Raw genomic sequence first — 27,428 nt, forward strand, 5'->3', positions numbered from 1 at the left:
TATTTCAAATGAATTTAAAAGTAAATAAAGTTTTAACTTTTTTTCATTATATGCATATATTTAGTATTCAGACACAAGATTGTGAAACACTTTGATTTAATCTAAAATTAATTGGATCAGCTTTTTAAATTTCAAATTTATTAAAAAAATATTAATAAAAATTTAAATTATTAATTATGTCTCACTTAATTTTGAATTTATTTACCTAGTGGAAAAGGCAATATCGATTTTAGTCTATTATTTTATTATAGTGATTAGATTTAATTTTTAGGTTTTAAATTACTTAATTTTAAAATTAGCTTCAAATAAGTCATTGGATGAAAGTGTAAATAATAGTATTTAAGGTAAAAATAATAATAATAATAATAATAATAAAAGGAGATGAGTATATAGAACAAGAGTAAGATACAAATAATCGAGAGTAATGTAGGAGCATAAAGAACAAGAGTAAGATAGAAATAAACGAGAGTAATATACAAAACAAAGCATTTTGTTATAGTCCTAATCCCATAGAAAGCATATTTTTGGTGTAAAGAATGGATGGCCAAGAGTAGATTTGAACGAAATTAATGGCAATAAAATCTGTGATCCAACAAGATCCCATACGATTCTCACCTTTTAACACAAAAATCTTGAGGATTATGTTACCAACTTTTTCTATCTTATTCATAGATAGAACAATATCAGCATCGGATCCTTTAAAACCATCCATGTATAGCACAACCCCATTTATCACATTCACTCACCCAACACTCTCTCTCTCTCTCTCTCTCTCTCTCCTCTTATATATATATAAACACACCCACCCACCTTCACCTATTAATCTGCAATGGACATCTTCTTCGAACCCTTCAGTGGGGAGGGATTCTGCATTGAAGTTGGTTTTTTTGACACAGTTCTTGAGATCAAAGAGAAGATTCAAAAGTACCAAAACATCCCAGTTGCAGCACAAACCCTAATCTTCAATGGCGAGGTTCTTCAAGATGAATCCAATGTTCATTCCAGTGACTTAGTCCACAACTCTTACATACAGCTCATCAGCAGCTGCCCGGAAAAACCAGCAACCAAGGCCGAGAGCTCACCGCCACTGTCCCCGGCGGCCAGCAGAGTCCAGCTCTTGATAAACATTCCAACGTCAAAGTCACAGCAGTTCCCTCTTTGCATGCACAGCAGAGGCACCATAAGAGAGTTGAAGGAGAACATCCATGCAGTCATGGAAACGCTATGTGTTCAACAGTTGGTGCTGTATTCAGATGGCTCAGAGTTGCAGGATCATTGGTCTTTGCATCAGTCTGGGCTTTCGGATGGTTCGGAGATCGATGTCGGGTTTATGGCTGGTGCAATGGGGAGTAGTTGCTTTAAGAAGCTGAAGGTGATGGTGGTGCTGCCAAGATGTGGAGGAAAGAAAACTGCAGTTGAAGTGAACGGGTCAGACAAAGTGAGAGTGCTGAGGATGGAACTGGACAAGTTGCAGAAGTGCCTTCAATTTTATCTCCCTAAGGATGGCTACTACTTCATATACAAGGAGCATGTGATGGACGAGGATCGGTCCTTTCGATGGCACCATGTTGGCCAAGGTGATACCATAGACATCTCCCCTACAAGTATAAGCACCCATTGGCCATGAAATTTATCTTGCTTCGTCTGTTTTGATGATGATCGTGTAATGGCTGCTTGTGTAATTTCATGTAAAAATATAAGCTAAGTAAATAAGAATAGAGTGTAATAATAACTTATGTCTAAAATATACTAATTCTTATATAAAAAGTATATATTTAGCTTATGTTCTTAAAAATTACTTCTAAAATTTTTAAAATTTAGGACACAAAAATAAGTCTCAGAATTCCTACATTTTCAAATAATTTTTAAAAATAAAAACTATTACCTTTTTAAGATAAGTCTCAAAGAACTCTTACATTTTCAAAACGACTGCTAAGTAGTTTAGAGTCTATTTTCTTATTTTATAATAATAGAATCTAAAAAAAATCACCATACTTTGAATGAAATTCGATGGATAGGCATTAAGAACAAAATTTCACTCTTGTTTATTCCTTAAAAGGAGGAAATGAAAAAATGAGAGAAGATAAAGGAAAAAGGAAAGACAATGGAAGTGAGCACACGAATAAAGTGAAACGTGATTTAAGATGGATACCAATTTCATAAAATATGATGCAAAATCTAATACAATTAATCATTTTTTTTTAAAAAAAATAATGAAATTATATAAATTTCAAAATGCAATTAGAAGTTTCGAGAATAAAAGCATTTTTAAAAAATAAAGTAGACGAAACATGTCTCTCCGACAAGGCACATGCCTTAGCAACAAGACATTATAACTAAGGAACGGTTGCGCCTTGGGACTAACACATTTGTAAGTGTGCCTTTTAAAACTATGGGGAAGTTTGGTGATGTCATTAATAAGAAGGTACCATAAGTTGGATGGACTTTAGGATTACAAGGACAAGGACGTTGCCTCTTGTTAAGAGGGACCAACTAAAAGAGTAGCAAGAAAAAGTATAACAAGTGAGTGGAAAAAGCTACATTAAGGCAAAAATCTAGAGAAATTTGGATAAAGGAAGGAAATGCAAATTATGAAGTTTTTTCTCAAAATGACTAATGCAAGGAGGAGAATTCGTATGTCAAGAATTAAAGTAAATGGTATTTGACACTTTGAAGCAGATGAGATATAGGGGGCTCATCCTTTTGTAGCTTCTTTTCAAATTGGGGGAATTGAAGACCTAGCACCAATAAGATGCCCTTTGGATCCTTGAGCAGGGAGGATGCAAGGGGTTTAAAGGCATCACTTTCAAAGCAGGTATTTTCTACTATGTGAGATTTGAGTGTAAATAAAGCTTTAGGGTTGAATGGATTCGATATGGATTCTTTTCAATATTGTTGGGACTGTAAAATATGAAATAATGCATTTCTTTGGGGAGTTCTATACGCAAGGCTCTTAAGAAATGAGGTATAGAGGACTTGAAAGAAACCATACATATAGGCTTGGTGGGTTCTACATAAACTCGTAGCAAAGGTTTTGGCAATAAAGTTGAAGAAAGTGATGGTTAGAGTAATCTCCAACTCCCATATTATCATTTTACTCACGATATTGATTCAAAGTTGAAGAGTTCATCTAGTAGAGTAATCCTGACATTAAAAAGGGCACTATGACAAATCAATTGACGTTTGTTGCTAGCAATTCTTATGCATGCAATCATAATATGTTTATTGTTGCATTCCAAATATATAGTAATTTAGTTATGAAATTAATTAAATATGGATATCTATAATGAATAAAAGCATGTGATAAATTGGCATATATATTGTTAGATTCCTAATTTGTACACATTTCTATAGATACATATTGAATGTAAGTATCAACAATTAATAATACTTATATCTGAAGTAATAAATTAAAATATTTAATATATAACATATAATTTAATATCATAAAATTGAAAATAATATTTTAAATATATTATTTTAAATTGAAACTTGAGAGCATTTAAAGAACAGTACTTGGTGAGGAATTATCGATAAAAAGTCGTGCATGGTGAAATTGTCGATTACCTACATGGAAAAGTGAAAAATGGGATGTGGCATCAACAATCTTTCCATCCTCAAGAAGGCAATTTATCAACAAATGGAGTTAGAGATATCCTTTAGGAAGTAAGCTCTTGGAAGCGAATTATTAATGGGAACTATGGAAAAGAAGGCGGGATTAGGCGGTGGCTTTAGGATAGGGTTGTGGACAATTAAGAGAAAGCGAGGATTAAGAGATGCATGAATAGGACGACGACTACGTCTATGAACAAATTTTGGGATTAAGATAAATGGGACGACTATGTCTAGAGCAAATTTTGTGGATTGGTTGGGTTCTCACTAATAGGACGGTGATATTTTTTTCTCTCTTTTTCTTTGCCCTTCGGCACATTTTGTATACACCAGTGCATTTCAGTGCGCTTCTTTGCTAGGCACTGTTAATAATAGTTTTATTATCAGGCGATATGAAAGAGAATGTTGAAAAACATGCCCATCAGTTGTAATTGATGCATTCAAAACTACAGTGCTAGGGTTAAGGAGAGCCTATTCCTGTAAAAGACTGTACCCCTTGATTCAAACTGAAAATTGAATGCGATTTCCATGATATACAAAATGAACACCCTAGAATGAGCACACAACACAAGTACAATAATGAACATACAACAATGAAGTTGGCTACGCAAACCCTTACAAAAGGGCATGAAGGACCAACAAAAATGCACCTTAATCTTTTGGAGATTCAGTCGAAATGGCAAATAATTATCATGTTGAGAAGGGCAGGATGCAAATTGAATAGGAAAAGCATCCTTGAGATGACAGTCCAAAATCAATTGTTATGAAAGCAGCAAGGGATGAAAGGCCGCACCTCTCTAGCATTCTAGCATGCAAGTTTAACCCCTGAACTGAAAATGGGAGTTTTCTCGTCAAACATTGACCATTGATAAGATAAACCCCTTGCTATGAGCCTTTTTATCCCTAAGATGAACACACCATGAGAGGCTACATTTTATTAGGTTCCTTCTGCTCCAGGTTAATTTTCAACACTATCATTATAATGGCAAGCTTTCAGGGGGGAAAATCATGTAAGAATCCCTTCCTGCAAAAGACAGATTCCATCATCAGAAAATAATTGGAAATATTCTACGCATGTATTAGAGTTTAAAAACATGCCAGTTTTAGCTTGATTCATGAACAGAAACATTTGTAAGCAAGGATTTTCTTCATTTTGGGCAATCAGACTCATAGACCAACAGGGCGATGGTTTAACAGAAAGAATACACAATTAAACATCAAGGTATAAGGACCCAGAATCACAAATGAGGCAGCTTTTTTGGCATGAAAGTTCTGCAGCTGAAGGTTAATCCAATCATCCATGAAATCATTAGTTCACAGGGATGCTGGAAATGCAGACCCTGAATTGGATCTCAGAAGGATCTGCTGGGTCATTACCAAGCATTCAGTGAATAAATTGCAATTGGATCTCAAAAATAAAAGTAAAGGAAATATGTATATACAATATTAACTTATGTTGTTTGGTTATAATAGAAAATGGAAAGTTACGAAAATATAATGAAAATTAGTACAAAATTTATACATTTTGAAGCAGTTTATTTGAAATAGGAAAGAGTGAAGGAAAGGTTTCTTGCATTCAAACTTGCATTTTATTTTATTTTTCTCCTTTTCTTTCCTCTATTTTCTATCAGTTTCTAAGAACCAAAAGGAGCTTTAAGAACATGATAGAAGGAAAATGCACATCATCCTCTGAACATCAGATTCCAAGAATGCAAGTAGGGAGATAAATATTAGCTTCTTATTAGCGAGATGCTTAAGTATAAGGTTATATATAAATAAATACAGAATCATGATGATGCCATCACCAACACATCAATTAAATAAAAATAGGAGTTGGGAGCTCATACCTTTGAGTCCTGTTAGCATGAGGGACCTTCAACCAGCACTCTCTCCGTAGAAATAGGTTCATGCAATTCTTCATCACTAAACCGAGAATGAGATATACTTGGTATCAGATTTTCGCTTCTCCATTCACTAAACTACTTTCATCTTTGTTGGAGACACTGGTAACTGCTTTACTAATGCTCTTCTTTGGCCTCTCTTTGTTAGTATCAGGTTCATCTCTTCCAGAGCTGACTAATCTCTTAATAATCTTCTGAGGGAGTGCATCACCTTCGGCTGAATTAGTTGTATGTGAGCTCACAGGTTTTGGGTTGCTACTTGTATCATTGGACAGCTCTACATTCACTTCTCCTAATCCATCCTTTGGCATGTTCACAGCCTTTTTAGTTGTACCCTTATCAGGAGCTTTCTGTGAAGCAGCATTTTCCTTACTACTTGTACGTTGCTTCAAACTGGGTTTCTCTGGATTTGCATTGGGAAGTAATGCTTTCCGGCTAAGGCGAAGCTGTCCTTTATCATTTATCTGTTTTACACACCAGTAACAATCAATGAGATTTTTTTTCTTTAGTGTACATAATTGAAATCCTATAAAATCAAATTTCAACAGGATGTAAAGTGCCATATAGCTATTGTGCTGGTCACTTTAGCAGTTTGTTTATTCAATTCAAAGGATAAGTTTAATGCAAGTCTAAGAATTAAAAAATAGGGAAAGGGAAATTCAACAAAATTCTTTATGATAAAAAAATGTATGCTTCTAAAATTTCAAAAAGATGTGAGGTGTAATTTAGCCATATCAGTGGTCACTTTAGCAGTATACTTATATGAAGTCTAAACAGCCAGTTGCCGGTACAAAAGACATAGAAAGGTGGTCAATAGGTCCAAATAATTTTTGACTAAATTTCAATTTTTTTCTGATCAATGTCAATAGCCCTAGATTATTTTCATAAATCCTAAAATATCCTGAATTGATTTATTTTAAATTTTATAAACTCTTTCATAATTTAATTGTTTTAGGGCAAACCAATTCAATTAATTAGAATGACAATAAATTTTACAGGGAAATCCTATAAAGAGGGACAACAACCAAGGACCAGAATTAATAGATCATAAAGTCAAAGGTACACACATTCAAAGAACTATTAGAATCCATCTGAACTAATCCGAACCTTCTATCAATGTGCATGATCTATACCATATTACATTCTTGAGTGGGTTACCATCTTACTTGAGTCCAACAAGTTTTCCACCTTCTGTGCATAGAGCCCCATACACTTTGTTTGCTCTGCCCAAGCATTGCATAGCTGTGCCTCCTTGCACCTCATTGAACTTTTCAATTTTTATGAGCACACTCCTATTGCATGTACATTTTAGAATAAAGACACTCAAGATTTTTATGGTAATAAGAATCCCTTCAATTTCCTTAATAAGAATCCCTTCAATTTCCTTAATAAGAATCCTTCAATTTCCTAAAGAAGTGGATTTTTTATGAAAGAATTATCTCTTTTTGATATCTCACTCAAAAGCTCTGACATAACTATGTCATTATCATATAAAATATAAACAAGTCCTTAAACCCATTAAAACCCTTTGAATATTTAAGGCTTAAAACCCAATAGCCTGGAGGTTATAACATCAAAGTTAATTTGCCTCAATAGCATTTTAAAACACTACTTCTTATGGAATTGCTAATACATGATTTTCATTTTATGACAAACCACAAAAGTTATCATTCTTCAAAGTGTTAGCATCCCAAAAATCACACTATAAAAAGAATGAACTAGTAAAAGGTGCTAAAGTGAAGAAAACAAAATTTTTCCCATTCCTTAGGCCCCAACATTGTTCTATAGCTTCTCCTACTTTGTTTTTAAATTACACCATGCAACCAGCAAGAAATCAAAAATTTTTGCCTTTTCAAAATGACACAAATTTGTACTGGAGACTAAAACCTGTGTCTATTCTGGTTAAAGAGGGATCCAAAAGAGGACCAAGCATTGTACCTAAAGATATCATTGGATAAAGCCCGCTAAACTAGAAACACATTGGGGGCTGTAAACCAAATACATGAAAGCATTCGCCCTACTACCCTGACCAAAGTTTTTCCATGGCCCACATATTTTTCCATGACCCACATAAATATTGTTAAAGTAAAAAGAGAGAAACCCTCCTATCTAACAATATTTTTCCACAGTCCACATAAATATTGTAAAGGCATTCCTTCATCTCTCTAACCAAAGTTTCAACCTATTCAAAGATCCCTCTATCATGATCTTTCCAAATTCACCAAGAAATGAAAAGAGGGACACTTCCCACACTGTTTCGTTGCTCTCCTGTGCTGGTTCCATGGCCAGCAAGAGAGCAGTTCACAGTCCTCTGGAACCAGACCGGGAAAATATCACTGACCATAATTCCTGAGCATGCAATAAATCAGAATATGATTTGTTGGTTCCAGTTACCAAGAGAAGGACCCACCCCCTCCTTAAAGTTGATCAATAATGGGATCCTTTTGAATTAAGAGGGAGTCACCACAAAAAATACCAGATCAAAGTTTGAGACACCTCCTCCATCTCTTCCAAATTTTCCCCCAAAGCCTTTTCATATGATCCTTGAACCTCTTCTGTTCACCAGGCCTCCTTTCCCTACCACCACTTTCCTGTTAAAGTCTCCCTCTCCACTGAGATTCACCATAACCATTTCCCTAGCATTGCCCAATTATCTTTGCTCAAGTCTCTAATCCTCCAATCACAATCTCCTCAACACCTCCATTCTCTATCTAAAACTTTTCCAATGTATTCCTCATTGCTGCAGCAAAGATGACAAAGTTGAATGGCAAACATAATAAGCTACTTTGGATGAAAGCCATTTTTGCACTTCAAAAGGTGCTGCTTTTTCCACATAACCAACCTCATGAAGAATATCACAATCACTAATTCCAAAATTGCCCAGCATGAAGAGCTTTACCCCCACCACAATGCCCTACAGACCAAGCTCAAATCTCTAATCCTCTAACCACAACCTCCCCACCAGGCACAGCAAACCACAAACTTACAACCTCAGAAAATCAATAACCTGTCAATGTCCGTGACCTAACCTGATAACACAAGCTCATTTTCATACAAATTAACCTTCAATCTTGAGACTGCCTAAAAAACAAGCAAAATCAACAGCTACTATCGAAATTAATAATTCTGATCTGCTTTGCCGGACAAAATCCTGTCATCAGCATAAAGCAGATGATAAACAGAAGAGCTCAAGCCTCCTGGCAACCAACTTGAAAGCCCCCCACATAATGCCTCATCCACCACCTTTTGAAACAATTCTCAACACCTCCATCATGACAATCGTAGAAACAGAGACAAGGATCTCATTGCCTCAGGCCCCTGGAACTGTTGGAGAAACCTGTCTTTCCACAATCTAGCTAGCAACACCGGAAACTGTACAGTCAGAATGCATATCCTGGTTCAGGCCATCATAACTCCCCAAGTTCTTGCTTTCTCACCTTCCCACTGTATTTACCATATCCTTTTGTATCATCAATAAATCACATACAGAACATGCCTGATTTTACATCTTCAATTATGTTCTTCTTGTAGTCTTTTGGAGCTAGGTTCTTCCACAACAAGGTTTCTTGTCCAGTCAGTATTGAAATGCTTGCTCACATTATAAATTCATAAGTCAATCTAAACCAAGTCCCACATGTAAGATGAAGGTAACACTCCACTTAGGGGTGGATTAAAAACATTAGTAAAAAATAGGAACCTTTTATATAAAATATTTTGAAAAAGAAAAAAAACATTTATGATACAACCCATTTGTAAATGAAGAACATTTCATGCTATAAAAAAAATAAATGGATAAGATAGGAAGCTCCTAACCTCAATAAGTTTAACATCGAGGCGGTCTCCAACTTTAAAAGCCTAAAATGACAATAAAATGGAAAGTTATTTCACCATGATTTCCACATATTACTTGGAAAAATAAAGAATCCTGAACTTACATCTTCCGTCTTTGCCAGCCAACTTGGACTCAACTCACTAATATGACAAAGTCCCTGCAGCCAATTGAATATTTTGAGACAGCTCTTAAGTATCTACCCCATTCCAATACAAGAATACTTTCACTTAGCAAAGTTGCATTAAGCTTAATATAAACTATAGTAAAACATTATACAATGGTGAAAGAAAAGTCTAAATTATGATATTTGGTTCTCTTATCCTGTTGAATCCTTCATTGTTGGAACTTGCAACTTCAAGAACTTATTCCTCATCAGAAGATTTTACTAAAGGAGAAAAAAAACTGGTTGATACAAAAGGATGAACTTCAAAATGGAATAAAATTTCAATTTTTGTAGTAAGAAATAACGAGGTACAATATTAACATAAATAAAACTTTCAATCAAAATTACAATATTTAGTTCTCTTATCCTGTTAGAACCCTTCATTATTGGAACTTGAAACTTCAAGAACTTATGCCTCATCAGAAGATTTAAGGAAAAAAAAAAAACTAGTTGATACAAAAGAATGAAATTCAAAATGGAATGAGATTTCAATTTTTGTAGTAAGAAATAACATGGTACAATATTAACATAAATAAAGCTTTCTGCCACTAGGGATAAATATATACCTCACGGCCTGATGCAATCTCAACAAAAACTCCATAAGGAGCTATTGATTTGATCTCACAATTCCTGAAAAGGCACCAAAGAGTCAAAGAAGTTTCTAAACTTTGTAAACAAACCAAGCAAGCAGAAAACATACAGTTCTGAAGATCCCAGGGAAGATGATATTAAGTATCAAGAATGAGTTGCCCACATCTAAAGAGACTGATGTCTAGTGATAATACAAAAGGTCAGAATATCCAAAGAGCTTAGCAGATTAACCATGGGAAGAACTTCTGATGTATGCAAGACTTTGACTAAAGAAAACTTAATCATGTGACCCTGTCACTCAAATAATTCAGGAATTCACCATGTCTTCCTTAACAGGACAACAATTAAAGATGAAAATTCCAAGTAGAATCTTTCTAATTTAAAAAGCATTAAACAAGAATGAAAGAGAAAAAAATAACTTAGAAAAGAAGTGACCTGTAAATATCACCAACAGTTGGAACCATTGTCAGGCTACTAATAATGGTTTTAGACTTCTCCAGGCTTGTCAAATCCTTTGCAGTGATTTTCACCTGCAAAAGCCATAGACAACTAAAATTGCAGTAGCAGTATTGTCAAACAAATAAATCAAAGTTAAGGTAATTGTCTAATCTTACTATTCCATCATCTTGTGTGTCAATAGCTTCTACTCCAGTTTCTTCAATAATACTCTTCACTTTCTTCCCACCAGGACCAATAATGATGTTAATTTTCTCTGGCTTGACCTATAAAATAGCAATGTAGTAGGTAAAAGGTGCATTTCAAATTCTAGAATGCCAGTTTTAACTGGTCAAGCAATGAAATAGGTACTTTGAAGACAAACAAACCTTCATAATGTGAATCAGGGGAGCATATTTAGAAAGTCTTTTTGCAGGTAGAGGTGAGCATTTTGACATCTCAGCTGAATATTTTGAAGATAAAAGAAGAAGCAAAGTTAATATTTGAAATAAAGGACCAGATAATATAATTTCTATACAAAATGAGTACTAGATCTTTACCCAAATGCTAATTCTAAGACTCCAAAAGACCCAGGAAACTAGGAATTTGAGTGACAGTGTCAATCAGAGCAGAGTCATAAATACAGAACACTTGTAGAACATATCCCTGGATTTAGGTGTGCATTTAAGGCAAGTAAGGAAATCATATCATGCTCAGCAGTGAAATTTTTAATGTCGAAGAATTTATCATCAGCATGGTGGAATTTAACGTTAAAATATTACAAATAGGTTAGTAAGTCATCCACCCTTTATTTGACAGGGCCACCTCCTTTAAAGTGAGGAATCAGAGGCATAAGTTAGACTTTAATTTCAATGAAAAAAAGCTTTCTCTGTAAAGAACACAATATATAGACAAGGCATGGGTGTAATTCTTCCAGACATAAGAACAGGATACAACTCCCCAGAAATATAGTAAGTGGAAGAACCATCCGGAGTGATATAAGATGAGAGGTGGCACAAAAGGCTAAGGGGGTTTACTAACAAGGAGTTCATGGATAAATGATTTTGGAGATTCCCTAGGACCAGCCCTTTTACCAGCATTCTATTGTGTAAGGAAATATGGGTTTCAAACTAATGGTCTGAGATGCCAACTCTAGGGTCAAGATATTTGTCAGAGATACAGGTTTCCCTTCATCATGTCTGATTCAATGTCAATCATAGATCTAAGGTCGGATTTTCAGAGCATATTTTGCAGCTAGATCTTCCTCCGTGCTCTTTCCCAAGGTTTTAGCTCTTTCAAGGTGTGACGAATAGCCCATATCCCCCTTTTCTACCTTCTTCAATGCCCTTAAGGCATTTTGATTGTTAGAGTACATGATATACATTGTGGGTCTAAATCCTACAAATATTAAGCTTTTAGGAAAAGAAGTTGTTCAACACTGATTTTTCTAAAAACCTCAATATTGCAAAATTGCTATTCTGATTTCCTTCTTGTTGTTCCTCCATAATACTCTCTTATTCCCATCTTTCCCGGATGAGAGCAACATAGTTAGACTGACCGATTTTATTTTTCTGAAGCCCTTCTATCTTTTCCCTTCCAAGAAGGAAATGGCAACCAATTTTTTTTCAGTTGGATTTATTCAGACATCTAAAGCTTGTGTGAAACTCAAACCTTTTGCATGGTCAGTGACTCATAATAAAGTGAATGACCAGAACTTGCCTCAACTCAGAAGACCTCACAATTGGTTTTATACACATCCGAGGAGTAAATAATAGGAGTTTCTTCCATCAATGTCCTAACTGGCACTGAAAATAGATAGGAATGGCATTTTCACAAGTATTTGGAACACCAGTACGTCATCAAGATACAATCCTAGCATAAAGGTAATATAGTCTTTCCATGTATTATCAAAGAGGGACTGGGCCATCCGTCAAGTACAGTGCATGTCCATGTGAACAACTACCCTAAATTATAGCAATGAAAGAAAACAGTGATTCAATGGAAAATCTTGAGCCATATTGCTTTTATTAATCATAACAAGGAAGAAATTGAGTAAGATGTTCCCCATAGAATCTGAACTTTTAAAGTAAACTTGATTATGTGATTCCACAGTTAAATCACACAAAGAGGCCAATCAAGTCTTGAGAGAGGGGGGGAGAGAGAGAGAAGGCAACCATAAAAGCCATCATGCTATATGGAATAGAAGATGAAACCTACAAAATAGAAGATTGAGTTATCCATAGCACAGATAAGAATGCTGTAAGAAAGAGTTGAAAGACTAGAAGAGAAAAGGCTTCAGCACATAGGGAGGATTTATTAGCAACCCTAAAATCTGACAACAAGGTCAATAATTTGCTAGTAATAAATGCTAGTGAGCTTTACCAAGAATCTGTTTTCGGCCATCTTTTGCTTGTAGGAGTGCCTGCTTCATAATTGGTAACGTAATTCCCCCTACCTGTCACAGAAGAAAGTACATCAATAATAGCTTTTAACCATCAAAAGCAACTGACCAAAAAGCAAGAAACAAAAAAAATAAAAAATGAAATAATATAAGCTGTCTTCACAGGAAATATGTGAATCATCAAGGACCAAAAGGGGGAAAAAAATAAGACAGAGAAGAAACAACAACAAAAACATATCTTGAACTCATAATATTAATTCATGAGATAGGCAACCTTTATGTCCATCTGAAATGCAGTTATACCATCTTCAGTTCCAGCAACCTGCAGAATTAAAATATTTTATTTAGTATAACTACAAATTTTGCACTCTGCAATGTGGCAGGCTACAGAGTTTGCAGTTCATCTTGACAAAAGAAATATTTGAGGATTTTAAATTTAGACAAAATTAAGTAACTAAGACCTTAAAATCCATATCTCCAGATGCATCTTCAGATCCAGTTATGTCAGATAGAATAAGTGGGGTTCCATCTCCACCAAATTCCTCTGTGTTCAAAACCATACCCATTGCTATTCCAGCAATGGAGTATTTTACTGGAACCCCAGCATCTTGCAAAGCCAAGCAACCCCCACAAACAGATGCCATGCTGTTTAATAATAGAACACAACTTTAGGAAGTAAAATGTTCAGAGCTAAATCACAGAGCAAATGACAAGAAATGCAGTTTGATAAGAAGGGAAAAAAAAAAAAGTATCATGCACAGGAAACCCTACACAAATATTTGACCATGCTCTCAGAGATTTGGAAGATACACAAAATTAACAAAATCTGTTTTCCTTTCTGATTGAGAAACTTAAAAGAATAATTCACCTTGAAGAGCCATTGCTTTCAGTAATAGTGCTCTCAACACGTATAGTGTAAGGAAAATCATCTTCAGAAGGCAAAATTGGCTCAAGTGCTCTCTCTGCAAGCATACCATGACCAATTTCCCTTCTACTGGGTGCTCCCATCCGTCCTACCTCTCCAACACATGAAGGAGGAAATGAGTACTGAAAAATTGAATAAAAGAATACTCAAATAGTTAGCTGCTTTCTGAGAGTTTACTGGAATGAAATAGCATTCTAAGCTTGTAAAACAAGAAAAGAATTTCTAACTAATAGGGTTATTGACATTAGAGCAATCAAATTATAATACAAGAGATGCATCGAATCAATTATCATGGCCAAGTCATTCACAAAGTGAAGCATGCAGACAAGAACACAGGACAAGGACAAAAGAGAGTTCTGTCAAAGACAAGGTTAATCAAATCAAACATGGCATATTAAACTCAGAAGCACAGATAAATTTCTCACCTTAACAAAGCCAACAGATAGAACTTTAGTCAAAAACTTCATATGCCCAGGTCCTATATGAAAATTCTAAACTACAATTTAACTACTGTTTTTTCTCCAAGCTAAGAACCAATCTATGTTATCAAAGTTAACTTTATTTAATCATATTAATCACATATTTCCCCCTAATATTTTAATGATGATGAATTTGAGAATAATTAAATCAGAACGCACATCAACTGCCAATGACAAAATGCTTAGGATAAAATAACATTAAGTTATTGTCCAATAACATGCTGAATGAGATTCCAAAATGTTCCTCACATATTCACCTAGAAATCAACACTTCACTGAATTTTTTTTGCAGAAAACATCTTAAGCATATCTACAGGCATGTTCATGCATACACATCCAGACATGACAGAAAATAAAAAATATTCACATATTCACCTAGAATTTTTTTTTTTTTTTTTTTTCTCTTTTGGATATTCCACAGTTTAGATATTTGGAGTTCCCCCATATGAAGGAACCACATGCAGTGTTTGGTCCCACTACAGAGTTCCAAGATGCAGGGTATCATGAATCCATGGTAATAGCAGTGTCCTTTGTCTTTTTCATGCAGAAAATACAAATAAAAATTAAAAAAAAATAAAAGACAGAAAGCAGGGGGTTGCAATTTTAAGGACCATACTTAGGAATTCAAACCAATCTACCGATATATTTACAGTTGAACGAATCTTTTAAGGCACAGGAAATTTCTTCTGCAATTTAGTTTTTTCATGGCCTTTTTTTTATTGTTTGAAGAAACAAAAATTACAATTTAAATTGCTCCAGAATTAAGTAAAATGTATTTGAATAAAGTTAATCAACATTTTATTTATACAAGCATGTGTCAGAACTGGAGAAGGATATGGAATGAAGAATTCTAGATCCATGAAATAAGATTCCTGGTTCCCACTTAAATTCAAAAATTGACACAGAAAAAATAAAGCTACTCCTATTAAATGTATTGTATGCTCTTGTAAGATTATCAGCTTGAATAAGTTTATCATATTCATGCCAATGTTATATCTTGACTAATTACCTGAAAATAGGTGAAAAGACCTTTTTTAAAAGGTGCCCTTCAGGAAAATAGTGAACTACAGACACAAGAATTTCAGCAAAACTTCTGAGCCTAAACATCAAAAAAGCTAGTAGGAATTCAGAAACCCTGACAAGCCCTTACAGGGAAGACCCCAACTCATTTCTTTTTTTCCTTTTCATTTTTTTTATAAGAAACGAAGATAAATTTTATTGATATAATAAAAAGAGAAGGATGAGGGGTCCTTCTCACACACATACAAAACCTGATAGTAGAGTATACCCACTATACAATGAGAACTACACAAAATAAAAGAAAATTGAGAACAAACTTCTCACAATGTTATCCACCCCCTATGAATTACAAACTGAAAGCCAACTTAGTTGCATAACATTAAATGGAACTCCCTTAAAAGCGACGGAGCAAGAGGCCCAAAGGGAGGAATATAAATGAAGTAGATCCCACAACGTCTCTTATGTTCTCCATCTTTCCTCAAAAATCTTAGCATTCCTCTCTTACCATACAATCCAAATAATCATGAGGCAAGCAATTTGCCAAAGAGTCTTGCCTCTCAATGAATTCCCCACTCATCTAAAAGAGATAATCATCATGTCTCTAATACTCCTTGGCGGCATCCAATCCATAAGGGCCAGCCTAAAGAACTTATGCCACAGCCCCAAGGCTAATGGACAATGTAGAAAAAGATGGTCAACCATTTCTCCACTTCCTTTGCATAAAATGTACCAATGCAAACTAAGGGATTTGTAGAGTATTCTCATCTGTAACAAGTCATTGGTATTTACCTTCTTGTGCTCCAGTAACCAAGCAAAGGCCTTGACCTTTGAAGGGGCTTTTGATTTCCAAACAAAATTGGTTGAAAAGAAGGGAACTGGAGAAAGATTTAACTGAAAATAAGCTAGAGGAGGACAAAGACCATGCCCTTAAATCTGCAGTATTGCAAGACAACCGCATCAAGGTGAGTGAAGACATGCGCCTTTGGAGAGAATCCATTTAACATCAATGAAATTACGGTGGAAATTAAAATTCCAAGGCAAGTTGGAACTACCAAGGACAGCTAAGATGGTGTGATTTTTCATTAGAATAACTCAATAAAGTCCTGGAAATTGGGAACACAAAGGTTGACTCCCCACCATAAATCTTCCCAAAACGTGATTCTCTCCCCAAACACCGCTCCCCCCCACCATAGCGAATGTGTGGGGCAAATTCTTGAAAGACTTATGCAATAGCCTTTCAAGGACATCTGTATGACCATCTAACCATAATGCTGACATTCCATCCATTAGGATGTGTCCCTAAATACTCACAATAACATGATGCCAAATACCACAACTTTCCTTAAGAAACCTCCAAAACCACTTCCTAAAAGTGCACTATTTCTCAAGGAAGTCTTCCCTAACCACAAACCTCCCATCTCCTTTGGCCTACACACCATATCCCAACTAATAAGATGATATCTCTTGCTATCCTGATACAGTCAATACTAGACAATTTATAGCAGTTTGAAAACATAAAGGATTTGCATGGGAAAGGTTTGTTATTAAATTAGAAGTCCAAAGGTCAATTTTTGTTATTAAAAATTAGTTGAGGGTTGTCATTATAAAAAAGAAGAACTTGCTTATTGTAAGAACTTTTGATGATTATCCAAAAAAATATATAAAAAGTGATTAACGAGAAGTTCCTGGTTTCAGCTTTTGCAAAGGGTTTTTCCTATATTTTTCCTTAAGAAATCTTGGCTCTGACGGTGTTTGGAGTAACTTGGTTGTAGTTTACTTGGATAATAGCTCTAATAGCTTTTCAATTTTCATCATATCCCTAGCCCCAAACCAAATAAAGTCCCTTTGCAATTTCTCAATCCTTGAGGCCATTGATGTTGGGATCTTAAAAAAAAAAGAAAATAGCTAGGAATGTGAGTCATATTACCAGTATCTCTTGTTGGTTTCAAACTTATATCCCTTGTCTTGGCAATAAAAAGGTCCGAATTGCAAATGGTAGTCTCTCATCCATTGCAACGAAAGGCTAAATTTGTATTTCAAAAAACATTGTACTTCAATAAGTTCTACATGTTCCTAAACTTACTTGCAATTTGTTGTCTGTGAGTAAATTGTCTAAAGACTCTAATTGTTGCATCGCCCTTTTTTTATTCTCATTGTGAATTTTAGGACCGAAACACGAGGAAGATGATTGGTAATGCTAGGATGAAAGATGGTCTCTATTATTTTGATGAAAAGGTCTTCAAAAATAAACAAGTCCAATGGTGCTAGTGTTAGTTCTACTTCTACTTATGATAGAATAATGCTTTGGAATCTTATACTAGGACATCCCTGTTTTTCCTATTTAAAACATTTATTTCCAGGAATATTTAAGAGGAGTTGATTGTAATTTGCTGCACTGTGAACCTTGTGTTTTATCAAAAAAAATCATTGAACTTCTTATAAAATAAAGGCATATCCTCCATCAAAACCTTTTTATTTAATCTATAGGTGATGTGAGGGGGCCCTCTAAAATTCATAATTTGAAGGGAAAAAGATGTTTTGTGACATTCATAGATGATCACACTCAATTGTGTTAGGTTTACTTAATGAAAAATAAATCAGACGTTGAACAAATCTTCAAAGATTTCTATGCTTTTGTTGAAACACAATTCCAAATAAAAATCAATATTTTAAAAACTGATAATGGTACAGAATATTTCAATGATTGTTTGGGGACTTTTTTTGAAGGAAAAGGGCATTCACCATCAATCCACTAGGAGGGACACAACCCAACAAAACAATATATTTGAACGTTAAAACCATCACTTTTTAGAAGTGGCTAGGGTCCCTCATGTTTTCCATGCATATACCAAAATATTTGTGGGGTGAAATGATTTCAACTTCTTGTTATTTGATCAATATAATGTCTAGCCCTATTTTAAAATATATACACCCCTGCAGTGTTTGCAAAAATTATTCCCTACAAATCAACTTACCATAGAATTATCCTTGAAAGTGTTCAATTACATTGCTTATGTTCACATAACTAGTCATCTAAGGAATAAGTCAAGCCTAGGGATGAAAAATGTGTTTTTGTTGGTTATGCCTTGAATAAAAAGGGTTACAAATGTTTCAATCTAGTAACAAGGAAATTTCATATCAGTATGGATGTTCATTTTGTTGCAAATACCTTTCTTTTTTTTTTTCACAAAACTTCTCTTTAGGGGGAGAGAGAAAATGAAGATCAGTTTTGCCAAATTTCTTCTCCAACAGCAAATATTTCTCTTAATGATACTTGTTTTATTGTTGGGATTGAATTGTTTGATAGAGAAAAAATAGAAGAGCCTAGTTTACGTTAAAGGATAGTGAGTTGCAAGCAGGGGGAGAAACACTCCAAAATAATAATAATCCTATTGAACTACATGTTTATACAAGAAGAAAATTTCATCAAACTACTAGAGACAATCCAGCTGTTCTGGAAGGTCAATCATCAGCCCCACTGATTTCTTAAGGTCCAGGGATATCAGATTCCTCTTCTAATCCTATTCAATTCATTGATCTCGATGTTTCTATTGCTCTTAGAAAAGGAATTAGAACTTGTACCAAACACCCTATTGCAAATTTTTTATCTTACCATAAACTGTCTGAAAATCATAGCACCTTTACTTCTAAAATCATTTATCTGTTTAATCCCAAGAACTTATCATAGAAAAGGAGGAGAGCGAGAGAGAGAGAGGGCTGGAGAGAGAGAGAGCGAGAGCGATGGAGGAGAGCGAGTGAATCTGTGTGCGAGCGAGGGTGCAGAAAGCAACGTCCGCTTGGAGCCTCGAAATAGCTTGAGGAAGAGCAGCTTCGATGTGGAGTCGAAGACCTTCGAGATCGAGGTAGAAAAGAAGAAGGGCAAAGTGCAAGTCATTATTGTGGAAAGGAAAAGAGGGGTTTCTTCATGGGTTAAGCTAGGACCGAAGAGTCTAGGGCTCTTTGTAGAAAGTCCGGTTCTGTGCATTAAGGACACGCGAACTAGAAAATGGGAAAGAAATTGGAAGGAAAGAGGGAGGATCTACTCGTTGCTGCGTGATGAAAACAAGGGGGGATGCTTCATTTGTCTGGGTGTCGTGGATCTGGAGAAGAAAAGGTTCAACATCTTTATCCCAAAAGGAAAAGGAGTGTAAGGGGGCTGGGTTTCAATGGTGGAGATGCTTCGGGGCTTGGGTGTTGCTACCGAGAGGAAGGAGAGTCAGAAGGACGAGGCGATGCCATCAGAGCCCATTTTGGGGAAAACTTTTGCCGAAGTGGTTAAGCTGCAAAGTCGCAAAGGCAGATCAGTGGCTAAGGTGGAAGTCAGCCATAAGGACCTTAGCCGCAATTTAAAAAGGTTGGATCACTACCTCGTTGGCTCTTGGGACCCAAGATCAATGAAGGGGGATGACTTGAGAAGTTGGGGGACCCAAATGGCACAAACTTGGGGGTTGAAGGGCAACTTAGGATTGGCTAAGTTGGAAAAGGGTAAGGTGCTACTGGAATTTGAGATGTTTGTTGAAGCCAAAAAAGCTCTAAACCTGGGAAGAATTTTGGTTAGGGGGATGTTTCTGCGACTGGAGAAATGAAGCCCTAAAACGGGGTGTCTGATGGAAGGAGAGAAGAAGAGTGAGGCATGGGTGAGAATCGTGGGTTTACCCATCTCTTTATGGGATTGGGCCATCCTTAGAAAGGCAGGGGAGAAATGTGGGGGATTTTTAGCTATTGATTCTCAAACGGAGAAGCTGGAAGAGTTGCAGTGGCAAGGTGATGGGGGAAAGCCTTTTAAAGTTTATTCAAGGAAGAAAGGGAAGACCTAAGTAAACTTTAAGTAGGATTAATATAATTAGAATTTGAGTCATGATAGGTTATTAGAGTCCTAGTAGAATAGGTTATTAGAGTCCTAGTAGACTTTGGATTTCTTAGAGAAGCCTATAAATAGGCTAATCAATGTAAATCAAAGGAATGAATTTTGATGAATAATATTATACTTTCTTTCATTGCAAGGTTGCAACCCTCAATGGTGAGACTCCATTGATTTTCTTCTAGGTGAGACTCCTAGAAGGTCTTAGTGAGACTCTAAGATTTTCCATCTTTTCTTCATTGTTTCTTCTTTCTCTCTATTTCTTATCTTATAATTTTCTCTACCATAAAGTTTATTCCTTGTTCCTCTCCTTACACCCTAAAAATAAAACCCTAGCCCACCTACCCTTGAGTGTAGGCAACCATCCTAGGGTTGTCCTACATCACAAGGATTCTGGTGAAGCTAAATGGTGAGGAGATCCCTAGCGTGGTGGAAATTTGGGTCAAAGGGGTGTGTTATTCAATAACCTTGTGGTGGGAGGTAAGGCAAGGCCGGTAATGAGATCGATGCCGACAAAGAAGAGGGGGAAGAACAGCGAAGCAGAAGGAGAGATTGAGGGTGATGTCTCTGCACGCCCGGGCAAGCGCGTGTTGGAGGAGGTTGAAGACGCAAGGATCGAGACCCACTTGCAGTCTGCTGATGGGACGCAAGGGCAGACAAGTGGGTCGGGGCACCATTTGGGTTGGTCTCGGGGCCTTATTGGGTCGTTTGTGGGGGCCCAGGGAGGTCTGCAGTTTCTGGGGGGACCCATTAAGCCTGGCCCTTCTAAGGCCCCTCGAAGCTCTAATCTGGGCTCTGGGCCCGTTGGGCTAGACCCAGTCTTATCCCCTTCTTCTAAGGCTGGGGCATCTTCTCCTGGGCCTTCGTCTTTGGAGGGCACTAAGTGGGTTAAGGCCTTGGAGGCCTTTGGGGCGCCCGGGCCGACTAGGCTGGACGACTGCCGAGGCCCATCCCAATCTTTGGTGGGCAGCTTTGGTGTGGCCCTGCCACTGGTGTGGGCTGGCCCAAGTCCTTTGAGGGGTCCAGACGCTGAAAGCTCCCCTTTCTGGGTGAAGGATGGCCGGCGGAAGCAAATTGAGGAGGAGCTCCAATCCGTGGAGAGATCAAGGACTAACATTGCCCTAATTGAGGAAGCGTCGAGGTATGAGAGTGCTCCTAACCCTTGTGGTTTGTTGGCTTCATTGGGGGAGTATTGCAACTATTCTGGGGACGATAGGGAGACATTCCAGAGAGAAACCCTGTTACGCATGCTCTTCACTCCGGGGCCCATAGAAGAGGAGACTGTCAGTCGCTGGGAACTGACGGAGGTTAATAATGGCCACAATGAAAACTGTGGAAAGGAGTTGTGTTTAGTTCAATCTATGCCACAAGAAGGAAAGGGTTGGGAGGAGGATAGTTGGGAGGAAAGTGATTTGGCCAAATTTAGTAAGTTTTTGGGGTTTCCGACAGAAGGACTGGAGAAAGACATTTTAGATTTTTTGGTTAAAATCCGAAAGAGAAGGGAAAGAGTCCACAGCAAAACCCTTCTGGAAAAATCTAAGTTCAAAAGGGAATTGAAAAGATTAGAGTGCTCAATTAACTACGAGGGGGGAAAAAAACAGAAATGTGGAATGCAAGTAAGAGGGTGTCAGATCAAGAAGGTTAAATGAAGCTAAGACTCTTGAGTTAGAATGTTCGTGGAGCTAACGACAGTTCCAAAAGAAAGGTGATTAAGGTCGTGATCAGAAGTCAAAGGGTGGATTTGTTCTGTCTCCAGGAGACCAAAATTCAGGCAATGATAGAGGGGCTGGTGAGAAGCTTGGGCATTGGTAGATTTCTCGACTGGGGTACCCTGGATGCCCATGGTTCTACAGGAGGTTTATTGATTTGCTGGGATAAAAGGACCCTGGAGGTGCTTGAAATGGAGGTGGGAAATTTCTCAATTTCCTGTAGGCTGAGGAACGTGGAAGATGGGCTAGTTTGGATGTTTACTGGTGTGTATAGGCCTTTCTCTAAAGAGGATAGGGAGTGTATGTGGGAGGAGATAGGGGTGATCAAAGGCATTTGGGATGATCCTTGGTGTTTACGGGGTGACTTCAATGTCATTCTATCCCAGAGGGAAAGGAGTAATCAGGGAAGGCTAATGGGAGCAATGAGAAGGTTTGCCCAAATTGTTGATGAGTTAAAGCTCATTGATCTTCCTTTGCAAGGGGGTGTGTTTACCTGGAGTGGGGGGAGGAATAATCAGGCCTGGGCCAGACTGGATAGGTTCCTAGTGACCCAGAATTGGCTTGATCATTTCAATGGGGTCGTTCAAAGCAGGTTGCCCAGACCTACCTCAGATCACTTTCCTATCTTATTGATGAGGGGTGGGTTAAGGCAGGGCCCTTCCCCGTTTAGGTTTGAAAATATGTGGCTTAAAGCTAATGGTTTCAAGGACCTTCTTCGGGGATGGTGACAGGGGTCTGAGGTGAGAGAGAGGGTCAGTTTCAGCTTAGCCACTAAAATGAAGGACTGAAGCAAAAAATCAAAGTGTGGAATAGGGAGTGTTTGGTAGGCTGGAAGCTAATAAAAACTCAGCTCTTCAACAAGTTGAGTTCTGGGATGGGGTGGAAAGTGAGAGGAGCCTTTCTGAAGGAGAAACAGAGATGAAAAAAGAAGCCAAGGAATCTTTTAAAAAGTGGGTTTTAATGGAAGAGATCCACTGGAGACAATTGTCAAGGGAGTTGTGGCTTAAGGAAGGGGATAGGAACACTGGCTTTTTTCATCGAATGGCAAATGCCCACCGAAGGAATAATTCCCTGGATAGAATTAAAATTAATGGGGTGTGGATAACTGAGGATCAGGAGATGAGGGAGGGGATTGTGAATGCTTTTCAGCATTTGCTCTCAGAAGAGCCAGGCTGGAGAGCTGATATTGAGGGGTTGCACCTCAATCGCCTCAATTCCAATGAAGCTGAAGTTTTGGAGCTGCCTTTTACTAAAGAGGAAATATACTCTGCCTTAATGGAAATGAATGGTGATAAAGCTTCAGGTCCAAATGGGTTCACAGTGGCCTTTTGGCAATCATGCTGGGAGTTTGTGAAGGAGGAGATTGTGGACCTGTTTAAAGAGTTTTATGATCAAAGATCTTTTGCTAAAAGCCTTAATACCACCTTCTTGGTCCTCATCCCTAAGAAATGAGGTGTTGAAGACCTAGGGGATTTTCGGCCTATCAGTCTGTTGGGGGGTTGTACAAGCTTTTGGCTAAGGCGTTGGCGAATAGGCTGAAGAAGGTGTTAGACAAGGTGGTTTCTGGGGATCAAAATGCCTTTGTGAGGGGCAAATAGATTTTGGATGCGTCGCTTATTTTCAATGAGGTGATTGATTTTTGGCACAAAAGAAAAGAGAAAGGGTTGATCTGCAAATTAGACATTGAAAAAGCCTATGATAGCATCAACTGGAACTTTCTCATGAAAGTTTTGTTTAAAATGGGCTTTGGGTCGCAGTGGATGGAGTGGATTTGGTCGTGCATCTCAATCGCCAAATTTTCAGTCATGGTTAATGGGGTGCCTGTTGGCTTCTTCTCGAATTCCAAGGGGTTGCGGCAAGGAGATCCTCTTTCTCCGTATCTCTTCGTATTGGGCATGGAAATGCTAAGCAATCTTATAAGAAGGGCGGTTGATGGGGGCTTCTTGTTAGGCTGCAGACTTCAGGGGAGAGGGGGAGTGGAGATGATAGTTTCCCACCTTCTTTTTGCTGATGATACAATCATCTTTTGCGAAGCTAGGAAAGAGCAACTAACCGCTTTAAGCTGGATTTTGGCTTGGTTTGAGGCGTCTTCCAGTCTCAGAATTAACCTAGATAAGAGCGTCTTAATTCCGGTTGGTGAGGTGGAAGAGATTGAGGAAATGGCAGTGGAGCTTAGGTGCAAAGTGGGGTCTCTACCCACTGTTTACTTGGGGTTGCCCCTTGGAGCCCATCACAAAGCTATTTCTATGTGGGATGGGGTGGAAGACAGAATGAGGAGAAGATTAGCCCAGTGGAAAAGACAATATATATCTACGGGTGGGCGTATCACCCTAATTAAGAGCACACTGGCCAGCATGCCTATTTACAATTTGTCCCTCTTTCGAATGCCTAAAATTGTTGCAAAAAGGCTCAAAAAATTACAAAGAGATTTTCTTTGGGGAGGGGGAAGCTTGGAGAGGAAAATCCACTTAATTAATTGGAAGGTGGTATGCACCCAAAAGGAGAAGGGTGGTCTAGGCATTCGGAAGATTGATCCGTTGAACAAAGCCTTGCTGGGTAAATGGATCTGGAGATTTGCCTTTGAAAAGGACAATCTTTGGAAGATGGTGATTGGGGTGAAATATGGTCAGGAAGGCTTTAGGTGGAGGACTAAAGAAGCCCGCGGGACTTTTGGAGTGGGGGTTTGGAAGGAGATTTGAAGTAGGCAAACTGGTGCTGGGATAGCATAAAGTTTAAGGCGGGGAAAGGGACTAGAGTTAAATTCTGGACTGATCAGTGGTGTGGCAATGCGGCGTTGTCCCAAACTTTCCCCCAGCTATTTGCCTTGGCGGTCCATAGGAATGCAACAGTCAATAAGATGTGGGACTCAAGCCTTGGTCAAGGAGGTTAGAATCTTAGATTTTATAGAGATTTTAATGATTGGGAGCTGAACTTGAAAAGAGGATTGCTTAATATGCTCAGGGAATTCAGGATATCTTCAGAGGAGGACTCACTGCTATGGAAAGGTGGGGGTCGTGGCATATTTGGAGTTAAGGATGCTTATAATTTGCTAGTTGTTCCCAATGCCTGCGCCTTCCCGATTAAATGCATTTGGGTGAATAAGGTACCAACCAAAGCTGTTTTTTTTGCTTGGGAAGCCACGTGGGGGAAGATTCTCACTTTAGATAGGCTTCAAAAACGGGGGTGGCAGCTCGCTAACCGTTGTTTTTTGTGTGGTTGTGAAGAGGAAAATATAAATCACATTCTTTTACACTGTATAGTGGTAAGGGCCCTCTGGGAGATCGTCCTTGCCCTTGTTGGGGTTTAGTGGGTGTTCCCAGAGTCAATTAAAGAGGCGTTACTCAGTTGGAGGGGCTCTTTTGTGGGGAAAAAAAGGAAAAAGATTTGGAATTCCATCCCGTTGTGTATTTTTTGGACGGTATGAAAGGAAAGGAATAGATTAGCTTTTAGGGGGGGATCTTTAGCTATACAGAAACTCAAAAATTCTTTTGTATGTAATTTGTGGAATTGGGCTAGGGTGTATATTGGAGAGGAGTCCTCTTCGCTCTTAGGCTTTTTGGAGTGGCTAGCGGCCACTTAAGGGTGGGTGAGGTTGTTTTTTGCGTTCTTGTTTAAGGCTGCTTTGTATACTCCCTGTAAGCTTTGTGGCCTTTTGCCCTTTAATATATTTGTGTTTATCTATCAAAAAAAAAAAAATCATTTATCTGTTTGTGCCAAGGAATGTTCAAGAAGCTCTTAGTCATTCAGATTGGAGGACAACAGTTTTAGAAGAAATGAACGCCCTTAAAAGAAATGGAATATGGGAGACCGTAGAATTGTCCGAGGGAAAGAAGACTATGGGCTATAAGCGGGTGTTAACAATCAAATACAAAGTTGATGGTAGTGTGGAAAGATACAAGGCACGTTTAGTGGCAAAGGGCTTTACTCAGGCATTCGGGATAGACTACCAAGAAACTTTCGTACCAACGGCAAAGATCAACTTAATTCGGATTCTACTTTCTCTTGCAGTCAAATCAAACTAGCCTCTTCAACTAGATGTGAAAAATGCTTTTTTGAACAGAGATCTAGAAGAAGAGGTATTTTGGACTAGATGTTGGGGTTTGAAGAGAAAGGAGGTAGACAGAGAGTTTGTAAGTTGAAAAAATCCCTCTATAGACTTAAGTAGTCACCTAGAGCTTGGTTCAAATGCTTTGGGAAAGGAATGACGAGTCACAGTTATACCCAGAGTCAAGCAAATCATACGATGGTCTTTAAACATTCTTGTGAAGATAAGATTGCTATCTTAATCGTTTATGTGGATGATATTATATTAACTAGTGATGATAGCTTGGAGATTGAGAGATTGAAAGGGTTGCTTGCTCAGGATTTTGAGATCAAAGACTTGGGAACCTTGAAGCATTTCCTTGGTATGGAATTTGAAAGATCAAGGACAGGAATTTTTGTTTCCTAGAGGAAGTACGTACTGGATTTACTTAAGAAGACAAGCTTATTAGGGTGTAAAGCTGTCGAAACTCCTATTAACTCTATAACTTAAAATTGCAACCAATCAAGACCGAGGATGTTGTTGATAGAGACAAGTTTCAACATTTGGTAGGCAAATTAATCTATCTCTCCCACACACGTCCAGATATAGAATTTGCAATGAGCATGGTTAGTCAATTCATGCACTCACCAGGACAGGAGCACTTCAATCTTGTTTATAGGATCCTTAGATACCTAAAAGGAACTTTAGGAAAGGGTCTTTTATTTTAAGACGGGTCATTTGAGAGTTGAAGTTTACATTGATACTGATTGGGCTAGGAGTGTAACGGATAGGAGATTTACTTCTGGGTATTGCACCTTTGTGGGAGGAAACTTGGTTACATAGTGGAGTAAAAAGCATAATGTAGTTGCTACGAGTAGTGCAGAAGCAAAATTCAGAGCAGTTGCTCATGGTATATGCAAGACCCTTTGGATCAAAAGAATACTTAAAGAACTCAGGGTAACTAGTCTTCCTATGAAGGTGTTTTGTGATAATAAGGCAGCAATTGCAATTGCTCACAATCCTATCCTACATGATAGGACAAAGCATGTTGAGGTTGACAAGCATTTTATGAAGGAGAAATTGGAGGAAGGACTCATTTGTACGTCCTACATTCCCACTGATGAACAAGTAGCTGATATACTCACTAAGGGACTACCAAAGAAGCAATTTGATAAGTTAGTGAGCAAGCTGGCCATGGAAGACATTTTCAAGCCAGCTTGAGGGGGAGCGTTGGAAATCTCGGGAGATCCTAGGAGCTGTTATCCTAGATGCTAGCTGTAAATATTTGTACAGCTGTAAAGATAATTGCTAGTTGTAAATATTTATACTGCTGTAGAGATATTTTCTAGCTGTAAATATTTGTATAGTTGTAGAGATTTTTTCCTATCCATTCTTTCCTTATCTATTCTTTTGTAATCTCCCTATATAATGTATTCTTGTACATGTATTAGAAATATATCACCAGAATATTTTCT

The 27,428-nt window shown here is 37.6% G+C and overlaps 2 protein-coding genes across 4 annotated transcripts in view; one reads left to right on the forward strand and one right to left on the reverse strand.

Annotated features, from left to right (window-relative positions):
* The first annotated feature begins 531 nt into the window (after positions 1-531).
* On the forward strand, positions 532-1,767 carry LOC100243370 (polyubiquitin-like). The gene has a single exon (XM_002270097.4). It carries the CDS (start codon positions 830-832, stop codon positions 1,625-1,627), a length of 798 nt encoding a protein of 265 aa, XP_002270133.1. The 5' UTR covers positions 532-829; the 3' UTR covers positions 1,628-1,767.
* Positions 1,768-4,086: 2,319 nt separating this feature from the next.
* LOC100265692 (probable polyribonucleotide nucleotidyltransferase 1, chloroplastic) overlaps positions 4,087-27,428 on the reverse strand; it is a 100,791-nt gene continuing 77,449 nt past the window's right edge. The window contains exons 14-25 of one of the 3 annotated variants that reach the window (XR_009466326.1): positions 13,804-13,982; positions 13,397-13,580; positions 13,210-13,257; positions 12,917-12,989; positions 10,924-10,997; positions 10,714-10,821; positions 10,535-10,629; positions 10,075-10,138; positions 9,449-9,502; positions 9,327-9,368; positions 5,460-5,977; positions 4,087-4,636 (exon numbers count right to left, since the gene is read on the reverse strand). Coding sequence is in view for 1 of the 3 variants with exons in the window: in XM_059738873.1 (XP_059594856.1) it covers positions 5,564-5,977; positions 9,327-9,368; positions 9,449-9,502; positions 10,075-10,138; positions 10,535-10,629; positions 10,714-10,821; positions 10,924-10,997; positions 12,917-12,989; positions 13,210-13,257; positions 13,397-13,580; positions 13,804-13,982 (1,335 nt within the window). In the remaining 2 variants the exon portion in view is untranslated. Of the gene's footprint in view, positions 4,637-5,167; positions 5,978-9,326; positions 9,369-9,448; positions 9,503-10,074; positions 10,139-10,534; positions 10,630-10,713; positions 10,822-10,923; positions 10,998-12,916; positions 12,990-13,209; positions 13,258-13,396; positions 13,581-13,803; positions 13,983-27,428 lie in introns of those variants that run through there. The other 2 variants (XM_059738873.1, XR_009466327.1) reach the window with 2 other exon arrangements.

The sequence above is a fragment of the Vitis vinifera genome, chromosome 8 (genome assembly GCF_030704535.1).
Source record: "Vitis vinifera cultivar Pinot Noir 40024 chromosome 8, ASM3070453v1".
NCBI lineage: Eukaryota > Viridiplantae > Streptophyta > Magnoliopsida > Vitales > Vitaceae > Vitis > Vitis vinifera.

What these genes read in the sequence shown, in the direction of transcription:
- LOC100243370 (XM_002270097.4), top strand. Translation starts at nt 830, where the DNA reads ATGGACATCTTCTTCGAACCCTTCAGTGGGGAGGGATTCTGCATTGAA.